The 21,828-nt window shown below is 45.1% G+C and overlaps 1 protein-coding gene across 1 annotated transcript in view; it reads right to left on the bottom strand.

The window, feature by feature from the left end:
- Nucleotides 1-19,865, bottom strand: part of LOC126518597 (uncharacterized) — a 125,707-nt gene extending 105,842 nt beyond the window's left edge. Inside the window, exon 1 of the mRNA XM_050168373.3 lies at nucleotides 19,765-19,865. Within this exon, the coding sequence (XP_050024330.1) occupies nucleotides 19,765-19,803 (39 nt within the window). The 5' untranslated portion in view covers nucleotides 19,804-19,865. The remainder of the gene's footprint in view (nucleotides 1-19,764) is intronic.
- Between the last annotated feature and the right edge of the window lie 1,963 nt (nucleotides 19,866-21,828).

Consider the following 21,828-nt stretch of genomic DNA (forward strand, 5'->3'; position numbering starts at 1 on the left):
AAGTCGAGGATGTTGGGCTTCCAATTCGGCCCTGTGCACAAGATGTCGTTGAGTGAAGGTGAGTCCGAAGAATGAGAAGAGGCGTCGAATACCACCCGTACTTTAGTCTTAGTTATGTCGCATCGCACTACTGCTCGGTGTGGCATATAGTACGTGATATGTTCACTCGTACTGGTCATTGTGACCTTCTCAGCGAAGCTTTTGTTATAGTAGCTCCTAATGGCAGCGTCATATTCCTTCTGAAACTCTGGTTCTCGATGTAGCGTTCTCTGCAAGGACTCCAGCCTCTTTAATGCGACAGCTCGGTTATTTTTGAGCTGGAACAATTGCTGCGCCACGGCAGTGCAACTTTATAGCGACCATTGTTTCTAATAGTTGATTCCACGAAGTTCTTCAGGACGTGTTCGTCATCTTTCTAAAGTCTCTCTTCGTTAGTCAGTGGCAGATGTTCTACTTCCCACAAAGACCTTAGTTGCTGGGAAACATTGGCTTCCGTTAAGCATATTGTTACACACAAGGTGTTTAATGCAGAACCAGATGAATCTGGTTGATAGGCGCGGTTGTTGAAGAGCGGTCTCGGGGCAGCTTGGCTAACGTCGTTCTCTTCTTTCTTTCATCTGGCTGTCTGCGCGGCAGCCGTGGTTCATGACAGCTTGTGACATTTCCCCGCTGGCAGACGAAGCCCGCCGGGCGAGTCAGTCATCTCGTGGGTTGTAACGCCTCAGACGCGCGACGTTTGTCACTTCAGCCTTGGCCGAGCGTCGTCCACTGCTCGTGAGACGCGCAATGCGGTAGTTTACTTCGCTGATGTGCTCCAGAATAACGTAAGGGCCGACGTAGTGGGCGAGAAACTTCTGGCACAAGCCACGCTTCCGTAACGGCGTCCAGAGCCACACAAGGTCACCAGGATCGAAGTAAACTTGGCGATGACGCCCGTCATAGCGTATCTTGGACCGGTCCTGCGACGCTAGGGTGCGTAGCCTAGCGAGACGCCGCGCTTCTTCTTCTCGACATAGGATCTCATCAATTGATTCGTTGTCATGAGCGAAGTAGGGAAATATGGTGTCGAGGGTGTAGCGCGGCGGACGAGCATACAGAAGGAAAAATGGTGAGTAACCAGTGGTCTAGTGTCTCGCGGTATTGAAGGCATAGGTAATGAAAGGCAAGATACTGTCCCAATTCTTGTGTGCTGAATTGACGTACATGGACAGCATGTTGGCAAGCGTTCTGTTTGTGCGCTCGACCAGACTATTAGTTTGTGGATGGTAGGGCGTAGAATGGCGGAAGCTACATGAACACAGACGAAGGGTTTCTTCAACCACGTCCGCGGTAAACTGTCGCCCACGATCACTGATTACTATGCGAGGAGGTCCATGTCGGAGTATAACGTTAGCCAGCAAGAAGATAGAAACTTCTGTAGCTGTGGCCGATGGCAATGCGGCGGTCTCACAATAGCGGGTAAGGTGATCTACGCAAACGATAACCGAACGATTACCCTTGGAGGATCGCGGGAAAGGGCCCAGAAGATTTATACCAACTTGCTCAAAGGGGACGCTAGAAGGGGGAACTGGTTGAAGCAGGCCATGTTGCGCTTGTGGCGGACGCTTGTAGCGCTGGCATTGAGAGCAGCTGGCGACGTACCGTTCGACATCTTTCCTCATCTTAGGCCAGTAAAAACGTTCTTGAGCCCGGTACGTGTGGAACCAAGATGACCGGAAGTTGGGTCATCGTGCATGGCGTGTAATACTTGGTGGCGAAGGTTCTTGGGGACAACTAAAAGGTAGCGTGCACCGGTGGTCGAGTAGCTCTTCTTATACAGCGCGCCACCATCACGTAGGCGAAAGCGACTGCCTGCAGGTGACTCCTGTGCTGCCGCGAAGAGCGGTTGTAAGCTCTCGTCTTTGTGCTGCTCGGATATGACGGTACCCATATCCGGAAATTCCGGGGACACAAAAGCGATGTATTCATCAAAATTGTCCGAATCACATTCAGTTGTTTGAAGTGGCATCCGAGAGAGACAATCAGGGTCAGCATGTCGCCGGCCACTTTTGTAGCAAATAACGAAATCGTATTCCTGTAGACGGAGGGCCCAGCGCGCTAGTCGTCCGGAGGGATCCCGCAGATTCACAAGCCAGCATAGCGAATGATGATCTGTTATCACAGTGAAGGGGTGGCCATAAAGATACGAACGAAACCGTTGCACAGGCAAGATGACCGCCAGACACTCTTGTTCGGTGACTGTGTAGTTGCACTCGGAGCGGCTCAAGGACCGGCTAGCGTAAGAGATCACGTGCTCACTGTCGCCAACACGCTGAACTAGCACAGCACCGATGCCTACGCCGCTGGTGTCGGTGTGAATCTCAGTTGGTGATGAAGGATCAAAGTGGCGAAGAATTGGTTGGGATGTCAACAGGAACTTGAGCTGGCGAAGCGATGAGTCGCAATCTGCAGTCCACTCAAAGGGAACGCCTTTTTGGAGAAGGCGTGTAAGGGGATGAGCCATGTGAGCAAACCGGGGAATGAATCGGCGAAAATAGGAGCACAAGCCCAAGAAACTTCTTAACTGCTTGACATAGTTGGGTACTCTAAATGCTTCTACGGCCGCAGTCTTTTGTGGATCTAGTCGGATGCCTTCTTTAGCGACCAGATGGCCTAGCACAAGAGGTTGTCGTTCCCCAAAAGAGCATTTTTTTTAATTGAGCACAAGACCCGCTTTCTCCAAGCAGTTCAAGACCAAATCCAAGCGTTTGTTGTGCTCACTAAACATTCGCCCGAAGATCACAACCTCGTCTATGTAGCACATGCAAACTTGCCATTTTAAGCCGCGTAATATCGTGTCCATGAACCTTTCGAACGTTGCGGGCGCGTTACGCAAACCGAAAGGCATCACGTTAAACTTGAATAGTCCGTCGGGTGTTACAAGTGCTGTCTTTTCTCTGTCGTCCTTGTGTATAGGAATTTGCCAGTAACATGACCGTAAATAGATTGAGGAAAAGTAAGATGCCGCAAAGAGGCAGTCGTTGGAGTCGTCAATTCGTGGGAGCGGATATACATCTTTCTTAGTAACGGCGTTTAGGCGACGGTAATCAACCCAGAACCGCCACGTACCGTCTTTCTTCTTCACCAATATCACGGGGGCTGCCCAAGGACTAGATGATTCTCGAATGACGCCTTTGCATAGCATTTCTTCGATCTAATCACTGATTATCTTGCTTTCCGACGGGGATACACGATAGGGTTTTTGTCGGATTGGCTGGGGGCGGTTCCTGCGTTGATGCGGTGACGAGTTCTGGACGCAGGAATTGATGGCGGGCCATCGTGCTGCGCAAAGTCGAATACCGAGGTATGTTTCGTAAGCAGGGCCACCAAAACTCGACGCTCGTGATCGCTGAGGGACTTATCAATCATGGAAAGTACCTTAGAGCTCCCGGGGCTCGAGACACTGGTTGCTCCTCCATCGCGGAGCTCTGTAAGTACTGGCACCGATACGGGCGAGTCTTCCTGAAACGTGGCAATCTTTAGGCCTTGAGGTAGCACTGCCGCTTCTGTGGAACAGTTTAGCGTCCACAGCCCCACGCATCCATTGGTCACTTAGACCACGCAGTGCGTAACTAACACGTTTTTCTTGAGGCAGTTCTGATGTACAGGTTCCACTGCAGCATCGAACGAGATAGGAGTCGGAGATGAACAGGCGACGGCAACACGCATCGCGGATAAGGCGGGCACAACTGTATACACGCACAACACACTCTCCGGCCAAGCTTCTCCTTCAAAGAGCACAAGTGAAACACTGGTGTCGACACTGAGTTCTCCCGTCCGGCAGTCAACATTCGCACCACACAATTGCAAAAAGTGAATCCCCAGAATCACGTCATGCGAGGAACGAGGAAGAACAGTAAACTCTGCATTAAAAACTTTGCCACCCAAAGATACATCCACGGTACACACACCACCCGGGTATAATGATTCACCACTGACTCCACGGAAACTTGTGCACTGGTCCCAACTAAACATCACCTTGCGTCCCAGAAGGCCTTCAAACCCCACACTCATGACCGAGACAGTTGCTCCCGTGTCGACTAAAGCCATTAATCAGTACATGAACCTTATTCTTTAGCATCAAAATAATTGGAGGCAGTTGAGTCGGCAGCACACATTTTCCAGCGGCCTCACCTCCATCGGCCGCGCTGGCTCGTTTCCCGGCGGGGGCGACACGAAACGGCGCCGAGGCGATGGTGACGTTAATCGCGGCCGAGGGGATGGTGATCGGGAGGCTCGGAAGGCTGGTGGTGGCGTCAAAGTACGGTCGGATGCAGGGGAGCGGTAGCGGTTCCGGGTTCTTTCTTCCCCAAAGTAGGTCTCCTGGGCGGTGCATCAGTCCTATCGAAAGTGGCATCCTGAAGTGGAGTCTCCTGGTCACTGAGTGCGCAGTGTACGACCGCTAGACCGCATAGTCGGCGCTGACGATCCGTAGTTTGATGCTCGGCGTCGGCTACAGTACCTAGCTATATGGCCAGGCATGCCACAGCAGTAACACACTGGCGAAGGGCGAACTTCAGAATGCGGATTGAAGTATTCTGCCGAAGGCATCGGTTGAGGGCAACGAGGCTCTTCCCCTTGAAAGTCGTAGGTAGCGGCGAGTCTTCGTGGACGAAAGTTGCGTGGGCGTAGATCAAAACGTTGAGGGGGCGAATCATTGCGTGGTGGTTCGGTCGTTAAGATCCGCGACGGTTCCAAGTAGCTGAAGGGGGCTCGCAAAGAGTGTCTCGGAAAACGGAAGAGCTGCAACGTGGCGCCGCATAACGTGCCGGTTCGTCATGTCGCTGGAGCTCCTCGCGGACTATCTGGCGGATAGCGGACGAAAGGTATGGGAGCGGAGGACTCGTGTCAACACTTGCTACAGTCGTTACATTGCCCAGCCGTCCAAACTTTGGTGTAATTCGGCGAGTCTTCAGCGCCTCGAACGTACAGCAGTGCCGTATCAGTTCTGATACAGTGTTCAAATTCTCTTTACCAATGAGGAAGTTGTACACGTCTTCCGCTATTCCTTTTACCACGTGCCCCACTTTATCTTCCTCTGTCATTTGAGGGTTGACGGTTTTGCACAGCTTCAAAATTTCTTCGATATAGGTAGTGCAAGTCTCGCCGGGTACCTGAGCTCTCTGGGCTAATGTGAGTTCCGCAGGTTTCCTCTTTGCGTCCGAGTCACCGAAACACTTTTGATCACCTCAACGAAGCGTGTCCAGCATGGCCGCGTGGTTGTCATTCCATACCAACACCGTGCCAGCCAAGAAGAAAACAACGTTCCTAAGCTGACCGGCAGCGTTCCAGTTATTGTATTGGCTTACCCTTTCGTAATGGGTAGGCCGCTCATCCACATCTTCCTTTGCCTTCGCCGAGAACGTGCGTGGCTCTCGGTAGTGCTGGATAGGGACTGGGCTCGCCGAGGCACTGCTGGTGAGGCTATTTTGCTCTGTGGCCATGATTGAGCACGACGGCGAAAGTCCGGCGAGGTGACGGCTTTTGCGTACCTCTTGTGCTGGTGGCTCCGTTGTAGGTCGTGGGAGTTACCCCGCACAGCTCCACAAGATATTACACACGAGTTGTTTAATGCAGAACCAGATGAATCTGGTTGATAGGCGCGGTTGTTGAAGAGCGGTCTCGCGGCAGCTTGGCTAACGTCGTTCTCTTCTTTCTTTCATCTGGTTGTCTGCGCGGCAGGCGTGGTTCATGACAGCTTATGACGAAGTTCCTTACGGTTTCCGGCTTGTAGACTTAGGCGGACTGCTGGTATCTCCATGACGTGTCCATGCTATTATAGTTTCGATGGCGGTAAAGGAGTCGTCCAGTTGAGGAATTCTTCCGCTGACGAGCTGCCAGTAATAGTTTGCAACTATAAGGACACTTAGTGCAGGCTCAGGCGTGACCTGAACTGCGTTGACATCAGCCAAACGTAAGTTCTTGCTTTTCAACTTGGCAAGTACATTTGTCTCTGTCAATGCTGACAAGGAATTTCGGGAACTTCTATAGCCTCTACTTCAAGTGAATTTGAGTCGTACTGGCTATGCAGCATGACTCGTACTCTCTGATAATATTTCCGCGGTGCTGAAACGTTTCCAAACCCCGAGATGGTGAGCTGCTCTTCGGCTAACACAGTGGCTTTCAGCTTCCTAGACAATTCTTCCGTGATGAAGCTGCGCTGACTGCCACCATCAATCAACATTCTTACAAAGCATTTGCTTCAAGTGCCCAGAGCCAAAATTTGGGCGGTCTGCAGAAGAACTGTGTACTTTAGCGAGTCCGGTGACGAGCTGGAAACAGTTGTCTGCGTTTATGTATTCTTCTGCTTTCATTTCGGGCCACGCATCCTGGTGATATGTCGTCCCTTGCATTTCGCACAGCTTATCTCTTCCAGCTTCGGCATTCCTTAGCTCTGTGAAATTGTGTAGCGCAGCGGGAACAGCATCCCATTTTCGTAGTTTCTCTATTTTTTCGTCTAATGATAGTTCCGTTGGGCAGACATCCACCGAGTGATCTTTGTCTCCGCATAATATACAACTCTCTGGAGTCAATTTCACGGTTAACCTAGATGCAGAACCTTAGAAATGCTCATTTGATTGTCATTTTGCGGTTGAGGCTTGTTCTGTCTTGTCAGAAGTCATCATTATAGTGTGTTCCCGACTTCTTATTTCAAGGCTCAAGAAGTCTAGAAGAACAGACATTTCATTTAGTGTGTCACTAGTAACGGCTGTAATTGTCGAAGACAAGATGCGCTGAGTATAACGGAGTACCATTTCTTGCGGCAGATTTTGTATTATAGCAGTTTTCAGAAGCACTCCATATTCTTTTTGGTCGATGCCAAGGTTGTTCAAGGATCATACGCGCGTCTGCATTTCTTCATGGAACCTTTGAAGCCCTTAGAAATTTCGCAAGAACGAACTTTACGTAGGTTTAGAAGACGACGAATGTGGTCGTTAACAATCAGTGACTTCTGACCGAATCTTTCTTTGAGAAGTTCTATAGCTGTGCTATAGCTTTCGTTAGTTGTCGACAGGCCGCTGATGACACCTTCCGCTTTACCCATCAAGTAGCTCCGAAGATATTTCAATTTGTCTACGTCTGTGATATATTGGTTCTGGTGAACAGTAGACTCAAATTGATCCCAAAATTCTGGCCATTTAATGGGGTCACCCTGAAACTTCGGCACATCGAGCTTAGGTAGCTGAACGTGTTCGCGTGCTCGATGAAAGTCATCGTGAGATGCGTGCGTAGTCGTTGTTTGCAGAGCGGATAAAATGCGTTCAGCGCGGAATTTCGCGAGGATGATAGATTCTTGATACTGTCCGACGCTTTGAAGCTCATCCTTAATGTTATCATCGGTAGTATGCTCTTCTACTTGGTTATCAAAGTCCGTAAGTATAGTTTCCTTTATATTCAATAGGTTAAGATGGTCGGTCAGCTCACCAGATGGTGTTGGTTTCGTCTGCATACGAGTTATGTCGTTGATGACCCTGGTGACCGCCGCTCGAACGGTAGCCCGCTTCCATCGTAGTCTTGCCATGTCGTCACGTCGGGAATCGGAGGCCTCGTGATGACGTGGATCGTTCTTCGATTCTGTCGCAGCGTCGTCGCGTTGATCGCGTCGGTCGGTCGTCCTCTTCCGGTAGCTCGCTTCATCGTCAGACGTCTTCAATTGTAGATCTGATATCCTGGTCCCGGCACCATATGTTGAAAACCAGAAAGCGGAGCCGAAGTAGAGAATGTCTTCTTTATTCGACGCTTGTCAAAACAAATAAAAACATCCACGCGCGCGCTCGGCTCCACACTCGTTTCTAACTTCAGCTTTTTATCTTTTTTGGAGCATAATATTTAAGATTATTACTTGTCTTATGTGTTCACTTTTACATTCATATTTCTTTTTGTGAGCAAACGTAAAATTTGTACTTAATAATAAGGAAGTACCCAGTTCTTACCTATAACGTATTCATCTACCATGCCCCTGGTGTCATCATAACAGACTCTGCGCTTAGTCACCTGCCAAAAACAAGCATTTAGGATTTTTGGGTATATGTAAGCCGCTTCGATCAGGAAATATACAGCAATATACTTGGTGAAATATAGAAATTCCTACTATTTACACCAATGTCCTCATGATAAAAAGCAACGCTGCCCGAAATTTTTCTTTATGACATTAGTGCTATAAAGCGTGTCCGCATTTCAGGACAATGCTGTATGTCTTGACGCACGTAACTATTATAATGTTCCCTATACTCCCCTCATAGAACCACCTTCAAAAGTGCAGTAACAACTTCTGAAACGAACGATACACGCACAAAGCACAAAAGGCCGGTGTGATAGGGCTTATCTGTAAGTGTACTAAATATGAAAACGCGATCGGCAACGCTACTGTGCCGTTCACTTCTGAGCACACGCACATCGCGTAGGACGAGCACTTCTACACCCAGCAACAATGTGACACATCGCAAATATATATCACGATTTGTAGCTTGCGAACACATTTTGTAACAGCAGGAACACAGCTTGAACGTCGCGGTCACCTCGGCGCATTGCAGCCGGCAAAATGACTCACACGCTGAATGGCAGCGATAACGAGGCAATAGAAACTTAACGCTACTGATCGTATCATTACTTCTCAAAGTTGCGAAGGGCTGGCGTTCACCACTTCGCAGCAACGATCCGCATACACAGAACAGATACCAATCGTGTACGCTGGGTGCGCCGAACGGACACTATTTATTTCACCACGCACTGAACATGTGTCCTGCTCAGAATGCATGTGTATGTGATGGACTTCTCGTTTGCGACGCGCACGCGAAGCATGGCACAAGAAATCATGAAATCGACGGCTTCAAATATTTCTTCCGACGCTCTCGTAAACACAACAAGCTTCCTGCGCTCCGTCTGCTTAAGAGGAAGCTTTAGCTCGAGTGCTCCTATCTAAATACATGTAAAAGGAGAATTCATTTTTCTCGGCAACCACTGCACCAAATTTGACGAGGTTTGTTGCATTTAAAAGACAAACTTAAAATCTAGTGACTGTTGGTTTCGAATTTTTGAGTTAGGTCGTCAATTTTTTATTAAAAATTGGCAAAAATCGAAAATTTTCAAAAAACGAAACTATCAAGTTTACAACTCCGTAACTAAACAACTAAGAACGATAATGCAATTCTGTGAATTGCATCTAATAGTACATCTAAAGCGGACAAAATTGATATGTTACACATGAATATAAAAAAAATTTAATCGTAGGGAAATACAACTTTTGCAAAACCGTTGTAACCAACGTAACAAATTCACGTAAGATGTAAACTGACATATCAAATTTGTCCGCTTTGAATGGTCTAATGGATGCCGTTTACAGAATCGTGATATCTGTTCTCGATGCAGAGCTATTAGTTTGCAAACTTCGTGCTTCTATTTTTTTCATACGTCTCAATTTTTGAAAATCCTTTTAACAAAATTCAAGCCCTAAATCTAAATTCCGCTTCCAACAGTCACTAGAATTTAACTTTCTCTCTCAAATGCAACAAATTTCATTAAAATCGGTCCAGGGGTTATCTCATAAAAACGTTTTTGCGTTTTACATGTATTTGAATAGGCCGCGTCGGAGTTGGGCCCGAGCTAAAGCTTCCTCTTAAGTCGGCGATCGCACGCACTGAGGAGATTTGGAAGGGTACACCGGCTTGCTGCCTTCGGTGACGATCTCCGTGGGTGCCAGATAGCTCTAATAAAAATCATCAGAAGGAGAAAAATAGACTGTGTCTGACGCGGCTGTAGCTTAGGCCTTACGTCCCCGCTTCGCTTCGAGCAAGCGCCATGTTTGCCATGACGACGCCCGATGCCGTCCATCTCGGACCAACCAATGAAAGACGAGAAGGCGCGTGGACGGCATCCGTGTCCGTGTCAACTGGAGAGCCATCCGCAGGGAGGCGGACGAGGGCGGAACGGACGGGCGGATTGACCATTTTTGAGCCCTTACCGTGTAAGCACGCAGGAATGCCTGAAAACGCGTATACAAGCAAAGGGTCACAAAACTACGCTGTAATTTCTTTTACTTTGTGAAGCGCCTTCATGCCGGTTGGTGCCGAGCGATGGCTTCTAAAAAACGCAAGAAAGGTTCTTTGCAGCGCACGTGGTCGTTGACTGCCACCACATGCAAGTCAGGTGGGACTCCTACAGCGACGCAATTACCCTGTGCTAGCCGATTACGAGGTGGCGCTTCACTTTTTGACAATTTCTTGCGTGTGAGCGCAGGTGATGGGGTCTACAAAGTTCACGCTCAGGTTGACTGTCTCCCAATGCAAATTGAGGCTGAATGTACGGCCAAGTTGGACCCCCATACTGGCCTTTTGATTGAGATAGGGTAATCTCTTATACACATGATAAGACACCGGGCAGTTTGCCCTATGTACGCTTGACCACATGTGAAAGGGATGCAGTACACTGCCTGTGACACACACTGGACAAATTTGGTGGTATCTTTCACCGAGCAAGCCTCCCTTGCCTGCTTGCCTTTCTCAATTCACTTGCACACTGCCGTGCATAAGCTGCAGACTTTCTTTTTCAATGGATATATAGGCCCTCTGACAAGAGAGGCTTTCTTAAAGATACCACTAAATTTGTCGTGTGCCTGTGGGGGATAGTTTAGTCTATTCCTGTGATCATGTGTATGTTTGTTCAAATGCACTTGCAGCAGACTGGCCGGTGCCTCAACACGTGCCTAAGAGAGCAGCATAATTCACTCATCCGACCAGTAGGTCCGTTCCACTTGACCATGCACCGATAGCACCAGGGCTGCGCGCCAGATTTAGACTGTTCATCTGTTTTGCTTAGATACGGCAACCAATTGACCAACAAAATTGCTGCCACATAAAAATAATGGGTCACAGTCTGCTTACTGAATTGTCCACAACATCCAGTAGTAGCAAATCTGTTTGTTGCAACTAGTTTCAGGCACCTTATTTCTTGTCAAATCTTCTGCTTGACCTATAGAGCAGTTATGCAATCAATTTTCAAAGTTACGTAAATCCTGAGTATAATTTTTTATTTTCTGTTTTTCACATGCTATGTTGCAAGAAGGACCCTTTTTAAATAAAACTGAAATAACTTTTCAATTACGATTGGGAAGTCTCATTATTGCGCTTGGGATACACATCAGTGTGCATACCCGTACTAGATTAGAAACTAATTGTTTCCACAACTCAAAAAGCACAAATATCCTGTGCCCATTGTATCTGACAGTGACACTGCGACTGTGTTCCAAATACTACAAATTGGCAGTTATCCAACATGATTTGCGAAAACAACTTAAATCATTATTGGTCCCCATGCAATGGATACTTACATTATCATGATTACTCAGTCTCAAGCGCTACGTGAGAAATATATTATTGCCATAATAATCATAGTTCGTACCAGCTATGGCTAACAGCGGACGGAATATTAATTTTGTCTACCGCTCAAAAATAGAAGCCAGTAGGCCACTCCCTTCTTTTCAAAGAATTTGTTTGCTGTGCATAGTGTGACGTCTGTATAAGACTCTTAGCTCACGGGTTTTCCTACTTGCTGATGTTATAAATGGGAATGTGTTGTCATTGCAAGATGAGATTAATTTGTGACTGGGCTGATGTCGTTTGGAGATACGTTTTGTCATTAGCAATGACATTCTAGTACCCGGCACATTGGCCCAGTGCTAATGTCACAGAATCTTGGGAAAGTGAAAATATCTTCAAAAGTGATTCTCAAAAGAACTGCCCCTATTTGACAGAGTGGTCAGGAAGGTGCGGCGTTCTGCCACATTTTTGTTATAATGTTTGCTGAAATACTGAAATGAAACTTAGCATAGTGCTACAACTATATTATATATATATATATATATATATATATATATATATATATATACCTGTGGCGCGTTTGTGTCTGCTAATACATTATGGCTGACTGTTCATTACGCCTTTTGAAAATTAATTTCACTTGTATTTTCCAGGCTCCACCATGGCCGATTACTAGACGGACGAAATGAGGCCAAAAATTAGCCTTTCCTCGCTCCTTTCCTGGGAAGTGAAATAGCAGGTGATCATGTAAGAATGAACGTGCGACATATGAGCAGTAGCCAAAGCTCTATACTGGTCATGCTGGTGGTGGAATGCTAGGACAAACCATAATATTTATTTGTTTACTTATTAATTTATTATTTATTTATTCATATCTCATGAATGCTTTACAGATTTCCAGCAAGGAATCGGATAAAATAAAGAAATATCGTTGCATCAAAGTAAACATGTTATTGGAAAAAGCACAATTCACGTAGCACAGTACCATGATGAAAGGTTTTTAGGCAGCTAGTCTGCTTTTGTTGCGAATTTATGAAAACTGCAAAATTTGAAGAAGCAAAGCTGTAAGGTTAACAAATCTTACTCATAAGTAAAAAACGAGATCACATTTCTATTGGACCTAATACCATAATTTAATCTGGCAAATTTGAGATATCATATGCTGCTCTAATATACAATAGCTAATTTGTGAGTAGATGCGCAAAACACTCAAACACTGCAACAATTTTATGTAAGCTGTCGATTCATGTATAAAAATTGTTGACTTTAGACATGGCAGAAGGAGTCTGCAGAACTGCGATATCTGTTTCTGGCACAGAGGCGTGAATTATTAAGCTTCGTGGTGTTATTTTTCTTGAACCTGCCAATTTTCAATGATTCTTACCTCTAGCCTCTAAATCAAGGAGCTCTTCCTGCAACGAGTAGAATTTAACTTTCTCAAATGCCACAAACTAAATTCAAATTAGTCCTGTGGTTGTCTCAAAAGTATTTGTGTTTTGGATGTATTTGAGCAGGAAAATTTACAGAATTAACCGAAGTTTGCTACTTCTTTTTTTTTAATTTACAGTTGCGAACTCAGTAAGTTCTTTTCCTCCATGTTTTGCTATTTTCAGCAAATTTTAATAAAAATGTATCGCGTTAATGTAAAAACTATAATTTTAAACATTTTTAGTGTATCAAACCTCATGAAATTTGGTCCCATAGTTGCCGAGAAAAACAATTTTACTATTCCTCTGCACTGCATAGGAACTCCCGAGCTCAATCTTTTTTGTAGGCATTGTGTGTGTGGGTCTGGTTTGTATTTATCACCCTAATTTTAGAATATTGCCTCTGATCTCAAAATCCTTTCCCTTACAACGAAATTCAAGCTTCTAAACTTTGTACTTTATATGGTGTACTTCTCTGAAGAACACTATTTGCTACATTTTTGCAGGGACTGCCAGTGTTAATTTTACACATAAACAGACTAAACGGCGGTGTGGTTGCGGTATATGGTGTACTTATCTATGAAGACCACTATATGGCAACATTTTTGCAGTGACTGCCAGTGTTAGTTTTGCACTTAAACATAGACTAAAATGCTGTGTGGTTTCGTCAGGCTAACACTACATTGCAGTGCACATTCATATCAGTCTATTTTCAGGCTTTAGTATCCAACCATTTAATGTGCATTGCTGGAACAAGCAGTCCTTTTTTCAGTTTTAATGGTAAGGTTCATTGTCCTAGTCACGCCTATTATTGCCAGGTGTCCACTGTAATGAAGTCTGCCCCTGATTTTTTTACCTCACGCTTCGTGTTTGCACCCCCAGCTTGACCCGAGAAGCATGTTGGCAACTACAGTTTGTGTGTTGCAAGTTCTCGTCTGAAGCGTGTATGCAACATATATGAAGTATGCATCTAGTCTGAAGTGCGATAAACATTTTGAAGCTGAATACTTTGTGGTTGTAGCACAAATTTTTTTGCCACTGCATTTACTGTAGTCTTTATTGCCAGCAGTACAGCTCTCTGGAACCTTGGTAAATTGCAAGCACTTTACACACATCGACCAAGCTTCTATAGGCATTTGCCTGTAGGCACTCAAAAGCAACTGCATAGAAATATTGTATAGAAATCTGTCTTTAGCATCTCTAAACCAACTCGATAGAAATGTTATATAGAAATTTGTCTTTAGCACTTTCAAAGCAGCTCCATAGAAATATTCTATGGAAATTTGTCTTTACCATCTCTAAAGCAACTCGATAGAAATGTTCTACAGAAATTTGTCTTGAGGATCTTAAAACCTACTACATAGAAATGTTCGGTATAAATGTGTCTTTAGAGTTCTTATAAGAATGCGGTGGCCAAATAACTTTTGGAACTCTATAGGAAAATTCTATAGCCAATCAAAATAAGCACAATAGAGTTGTACAGAACAAACTCAAAATACTTCCTAAAAGGCACATCAAACATTTTTGTAAGGGCACTTGGGCCACGCCCAACAGACTTCTCGGCAACAGCGGCACGGTGCTGAGCTGAAGGGCATATCTTGAGCGCCGAAATAAAACAGGCACAGCGCACTGTCATCGGTGATTTACTGAGCACCACCATCAAAAAGAAAGCGCGGACTTTCACTGGCTTATGCATATATCTTCTCGGGCTGTGATGGCCCCACAACACGGTTTCATTGCATGCATTGTGGCGACGTAGCCCACAGCAAATGATTATCGGCACGTCACTGTAGCACTGTAGCTGCGTCACTGTAGATGCGCCGTGGTGGACGACGCCGCTGAGGAGTACGTAGTGTTCGCGAACGACAACGCATCGCAGCTGTCGTTTTAAAAAAAAAAAAAACATTCTGCGGTTGTACGTGCCAAAACCACTTCCTGATTCTGAGGCATGCCGTAGCGGAGGACTCCTAGAATTTCTACCACCTGGGGTTCGCTAACGTGCACGTAAATCTAAGTACATGGGTGTTTTCACATTTCGCCCCCATCGAAATGCTGCCGCCGTGGCCGGGATTCGATCCCGCGACGTCGTGCTCAGCAGCTCAACACCATAGCCACTAAGCAACCACGGTGGGTGCAGCTGTCGTTTAAAATTGCTGCTCTGTCGTCAGTAATGTATCGGAGCCGCAGTGTCGCAAACACAGTCAGCGTCAAGAATCGCTCGCTTTTCCAGACCCACTGCGATGGTATTTCTTCATCACAAGCGCTGCACGCTAAACAGTCGCAACAATTTCCTGCATTCGAAGCCTCATTCCATACGTGCGCACGAGAGCTCTCACCTGTCAAAACGCGATTGCTGCGGAGTCGTTACGATATCCATGTGTGATCGCTGTTAGCTCAAGCATAGGCAATCTGCAAGCACCATGCGCAACACACTCAAATGCTGCGCACATGCGCATAGAGGCACCTTCACTGCGCAAGCGATGAATTGCGTCACTGGGTAGCACGCTCTTATTCGCAATGCATCACTGAGGCTTTGCGTACACAGATAAATTACAGATAAGTACACAGATGACGCCCACATACAAACCTATTTATCTCACGAATTCCAAGAGTTTTCGGCATTGGCCTCAGATCTTTTGACTGATATAAATGTTGTCTGGATGCGTTTTAAAGACATAGTGTCCCACTGTGTAACACATTTTATTCCTGTTAAATCGAAAAAACTCTTGAAAAATAACCCATGGATTACTCGGGAAGTAATACATGCAAAACGCCAACTCAAAAGATTACGCAAAGCTAGCAAGGCCACAGGCAATACTCTATCTAAGACCCCTAGGCTAGCGCTTGCAGCAAAAAATTTCAAACAGAAATCCAAAGAAGCGAAACACCATTACTTCAACACTGTACTCCCCAGCTTTATAAAGAACAATCCACATAGATTCTGGAACCACTTTCGCCAAAAAAACACACTCACAACTCAGATCTCGTCAAGTGACAAAGTGGATAAAGCCAACAGATATAACCAATTCTTTCGTTCGATCTTCACAAACGATAATGGCGTCATGCCGGACTTAGTTCCACGGACTGTTTCCACTATCGACCCACTCGTTATCACAGACGCTGGTGTTCTTAACCTTCTTCTTGCCCTAGACACTAAAAAAGCATGTGGTCCGGACAATATACCCAAACAATTTCTTAAAAGGTACGCACAGTGGTGCAGCAGATACCTCGGCCTTATTTTCCGTAAATCCCTATCGACATCAAAACTACCCAAAGATTGGAAAATAGCTAAAATTATTCCGATCTACAAGTCGGGAGATAAATCCGTTGAATCAAATTTCAGACCAATATCGTTAACAAGTGCGGCATGCAAACTACTCGAACATATAATTCTAAAACATTTAACTATTTTTTTTGAAAACGAAGGCATCCTGTCCCCTAACCAGCATGGCTTTCGCAGGGGTTTATCGACCATAACTCAATTAACAGAAGTCATACACGATCTCGCGCTGGGTATTGACAATCACGGCCAAACGGACCTAATCCTACTTGATTTTTCTAAAGCGTTTGATTGTGTTTGTCACACCAAACTAATAAATAAACTAAAAAGCATTATCGGAGACACAGAAATTGTTGCTTGGGTTCGTGGGTTTTTGTTTAATAGGTGTCAGTTTGTTATCTTCGAACATACAACATCAGACATAGTATCAGTTACGTCAGGAGTACCCCAGGGCTCCGTGCTTGGGCCCTTGTTATTTCTCGTGTATATTAATGATATAACCACTAACATATACTGTAAAATAAAGTTATTCGCGGATGACTGTATCATTTATAGAGAAATTAAAAATGATCAAGATCACTACTCCCTTAACAAATCACTTAGTAGTATTACAGAATGGTGCTCAGACTGGCAGATGATAATCAATGTAAAAAAATCGGCATGTATGACTATAACGAGGAAAAAAGAATCTTCAGACTTTTGCTACACCATAAATGGTACAGTTTTGACTAAAGTACAAAAATATAAATATCTAGGCTCAACAATAACGTCAGACCTAAGGTGGGACGATCATATTCACCACATTACCTCATCTGCTATGCAAAAGTTATTTTTCCTTCGCAGATCACTTCAACTCGCACCCTTGTCAACAAAACTCCTAGCATACAAAACATTCGTTAGGCCGATCCTCGAATACGGAAACACTGTATGGTTTCCTCATACCCAAACTAACATAAAGAAAATAGAAACAATACAAAGGAAGGCCATTCGATTTATCCATAACAAATTTAGACGTGAAGACTCTCCCTCTAACCTTCTAGCAATTTCTGGGCTCCTTACGCTCGAAGCACGAGCGAAACAGGCACGTTTGAAATTTCTTTATCAACTTCTGCATAATTATTTCGAAATTGACGTTTCAAATTACATTTCTTATTCACAAACACGACCTACCAGGCACAAACACACAAACACCTTAGTAGAATATAAATGTAATAATAATGTGTTTAAATATTCCTTTTTTCCTGTTGCCATCCGTGAATGGAATATGTTATCGCCTCTCACCACTAACACAGAATCACTGTCTCAGTTTGAATTAAAAATTGAAAAAATTGTTTAGCATGTTAAGATTGCTAGTGCTATTATTGATCGTGCAAACCACCATGTACTTGTGCCCTGTGTATGTAGTCGGGTATGCAGCGTAGAATACCTCAATTGGCATTTTTTTTTATTTTTTGAAAGTTTGCATGTACTTGTGTTTGGTGTATACATTTTTTAGTGAAAATTGTTTATGTTTAAAGTGCGAAACTGACGTTATATATGTATTGATACTAAACGTTTTCAATGTTCTTTGTTTATGTACATATATATATGTATATATATATATACAGTGCCCACCTGTTATGGTCTCAGTAGAGACTGGCAGTATTGTAAATAAATAAATAAAATAAATAAATAAAATTGGTGCATTGTCACTTTGCTGCGTCACTACAAATCCTAGAACACGTACCTACCGCCATTTTGCAGCGACAGCCGTTGCTCCCGTCTCTATGGATAGAGTGTCGTTTTTCGATGGTAAAGCGGCGGACCTAATAGCCTCAGTGAAGCGCCAGCGGTGCTGCCACAGTGCTGCGTTCCGATTACCCTAATAAGCGTAGAATGGTCATACCATTGTCAGGACTAACTTTATCGAGAATAGCACTGCAGCGCCCCTGGCGACTGCTCACCGTATGAACTCCCTCGTGCGTGTGACCCTCTGGAACGTATCCGCTTATAAGCTTTAGCCTCACTGTCGCGACTCGCAGAAAAAAAGTGCAAATTTAATAATTCGTTCAATCTCCGTTTTCATCAGAAATTGGTAGCATTAAAAGCGAAAAACAGATATCTTAAGAAATAAAATGTTTGTTATTTTATTTGTTGTGTTTTAACATATTCGAATGAGGGAAAGTGTAGGTGCAAAAATTCGCCGCCTGTGCCCTGTTCTCATTCGACGGAGGATAGAAAGCTACTAATGTCCGAAAGCGGAGGCACGCCCTTGGCGCGCCCGAAAGAGGCGTGACAAGCGGCTCACGGCAAGTGCGCAGACAGACAGCCGGACAGTCACGGTATTGCTAAGTTGCGATGACACGTTGATAACAATACGCGGAGCTGGCGCGTTTCCTTGCGCAGCCTTCTGTGCGTGAAACACGGAAGCAGTGTGCCGCGCAGGATGCCCGCCTATGCTGCCATAAGCGGCTTTTTCTCGCCATTTTTTGTCGCCTGCTATTTTTGCGCGTTCCATGCTATCGCCGTTCACTGACTGCCGTTTAGCAAACTCGACTCACGAGAAACTCGGTGCATCCTGCATAGCACCCATGGTTATAAAATGACATTCAGCACTTGTCGAATGGCTACCGCAGTTGACCTGCCGAGGGAAGGCCGCGCCCCTCTTTAAAAAATAAATTGGAGAGGGATATGCTTTGTCCCCCCCCCCCCATTTAAACATGGCAGTCTACGTAGATATGGCGACTATGAACAACGTATGCTGGCTAAGTTTACACATGGATACGTGAAATATGCCTATGAATGTATCCCATCTCTTTTACAAAACGATATTCGAAAAGCAGCAAGTTGATCTGAAACTCCCGCACCTGGAGTATGTGTCAGCGGCACAAGAAATCTCACAGGAACGTTGACAAAAAACATGCACCTGATCTACAATACACCTCTATGCGCCTTATTGTTGAGTACGCGGGCTTAGTGATTCAAGCATATATCGACCTTTATTATTGATTTTACGTGAGCTGTATTGCAGAACGTCTGAAATATCCGGTGAGCATTCGCACCCGACAATATCAATGTGCTTGCAGGATAACTCGAGTTTTCCGATAACCTTTATTAACTTCACCTTGTATGTTGCTGCAATGCACACTATGGCTATCACGAGTGATCCGAGCCAGCAGAAACGAGATACCAACTATCCCACTTGTGAATCCAAGTAAGAAAAACGAAAACGCAAAGAAAATACGTGGTCCGATCGCAGGCTCTTTGGAAAGGCGACAAAATGATGTTACACCGTCCCCACGGGATTATAGATTATTGTACTATATGGTTAAACTGACGAATAATTATGATATTAAAATGGTTTCATATTTAATTCCTGTTTATTTTTCCTAAAAATATATTTGTAAGAAACTGTTAGAGTGCTGCCGATTCATCAAGTCTGCTTCAATGGGGCGCAATGAAATTACGGTACGGTTACATCGGCGTCCCATTTGCAAACATTTATACTTTTCTCCGAAAGAATAAACAACGCCGGGATTTTCGCTCTGCGAAATAGGAAAAAGAAGGTAACGAGTGCACTCATGGTACTAACTGGCACATTTCCCTTCCTCGATGTTACTCAGGGGTTGTGCCATTCTGCTGCGGTGCGCAAGTTGGACTAGCGGCATGGACGGCCTCGTTCCTAAAACCACAAAACCCGGCTGCGAGGAACAAAGACACTCACCGTGGCGAGCAGCCGCAGCAGCAGCAGCGTCGGCTTCATCGCGGCTTCTGACTGCCCTCCCGGCCAGGACCGGTCGGCCGCGAAACTGGTTCGATGCCGCGCCCAGCGAGGCTGCACCCCGTCGTGGGTGCGCGGAGGGCAACGAGCCTGTCAGTCTCTTGTGGCCTTCTGTCGTCACACGCGGAGGAAATCAAGCAGCGAGCGCAGCGTGATTCAAGACGATATCGTCACGTTGGAGCGCGCGGTAAATTTGAGTGCTCCCTGTGTGCAGGGCACTCGAACTCATCGATTAAAAAGCGACGGGAGCCAAGCGCTGTCGGCCAATGCGTATTGCCGCGAGGGAAAAAAGCTTCGCTAGTGGGCCGGTAACCAAGAGGCGCGTATAGGCTAGACAGTGTTGCGAGCGTACGGATCAAGATGGAGCAACTACCATTAACGACATCTGGAAAGCAGCAGCAGGAAGTCAACTTTTTTTCGATAGATGGCTACAGCACGGAACCTACAGAAAAGGCTGACCAAGAGGCCGCGAATGCAGCGTACACTTTGCAAAGCGACACCTCGAGACAGCTCGGAAGTTGCCGGGTTTCTTGAGCGTGGAGTCTTCGGCGTGGATATATATCGGAAGTTATCGTTAAAAGTGTTCTTACAACACGTAAAACAATAGTACTTCGTGAGCTAGAGAACTCGCACAGGCAGACATTTGCAAACACTAATGAAAGCGTATATTTGGCTAATTAAACATTTTTGGATATCTAACTTTTATTACGTAATGCGACATGTTATTTAGTAATTGTAGCCGGTGTCTTCAAGAGTCAGATCCACTTGGATCGAATTTTGAGACTAGCGCAAGTTTTCAGATAAGCGAAATCTAACTTGCCGTAAAAATCCACCGTTGTTGCATTATTTTTTTAACAAAATTCCTTTTTATGCGTTGGACCCCAAAATTACTGCAACACCAAGCATTTTGTTCGAAACTTTTGGAACGCGTACCTCGAAACTGGTTTCATCCTCAGAATTCGTTCCAAGTGAATATACGTACCTTGTGAAATCACTGGCTTGAATTCGTGTATTGCAATATATACTAAAAAATTATTCCTGGAAAAGTTTGGCTCTTTGTTAAATGTTTGTTTGTTTTGGAAATTTTGGTAAATATTCAATTATGAGCCTTCATTTCTAGTGTAAGTAATAAATTCTCTGAGTATTGCCGCTGAATAAGCATCATCATCATCAGCCTATTATATGTCCACTGCAGGAAGAAGCGATCTCCAATTACTCCTGTCCTGCACCAACCAATTCCAACTTATATATTCGTATATAATTATATATAACTGTAATAAATTGTAATTGTAATCGCACAAAAGGAAGAGAGAAAAGTGATGAGACGGTTTGCAGTATCACGCAAGCAATAAGGGCAAAAATAACGTAGCGACAGCAGTTGCAAAGTTCACATACAGATTTTCGTCAAGTAAGAAGGTCGTAGTTTGCGTCCATTTATTTCTTCTACATTAGCGCTTATCTTTGTTTTCGCGTGTTACCATTTGTACTCCCGTAGATCATGAGCATGTATTCGCAACTGCGAAAATGCCGCAAGTGCGGCGGCAAAGGGGTCAATAGCTTTCACGCGCGAAGTTTTCAAACAGTGTTCAATTGATTCGCTGTAGCTGAAAGGAGGCATCGTATAAGCGCTTTCCAAGGGTAGTGCAAGGCCGCTTTAAAGGTAGCCTATATTACGCGCGGCTCATATTGTCCCGGCGGCCCGTCTCACCACTTTAGGATCTGCCCTTTGAGCGACAGTCTCTGCCGATGCACCATCCTCACATCCGACGCCTTGGGCGGCGCTTCAGTATCAGTTCGGAAAGACTTCTCCGATGCCTGAGGCAGGCAGTCGAAAGCTGTTTGGTGCAATGTTACTTTGGTTTGTTGTACCTCCGCCCATACGCGACTAGTGAATTCCCGGTAAGCGCTGAAAGTATTTCTTTTTGTCATTATCTTTTCTTTTTCCATACTTTATTTAGTGCTGTTCAAGTTCGCCGAAAATACATCGTTTATCTATACGCGTTCATG

The sequence above is a fragment of the Dermacentor andersoni genome, chromosome 1 (genome assembly GCF_023375885.2).
Source record: "Dermacentor andersoni chromosome 1, qqDerAnde1_hic_scaffold, whole genome shotgun sequence".
In the NCBI taxonomy this organism is placed as follows: Eukaryota; Metazoa; Arthropoda; class Arachnida; order Ixodida; family Ixodidae; genus Dermacentor; species Dermacentor andersoni.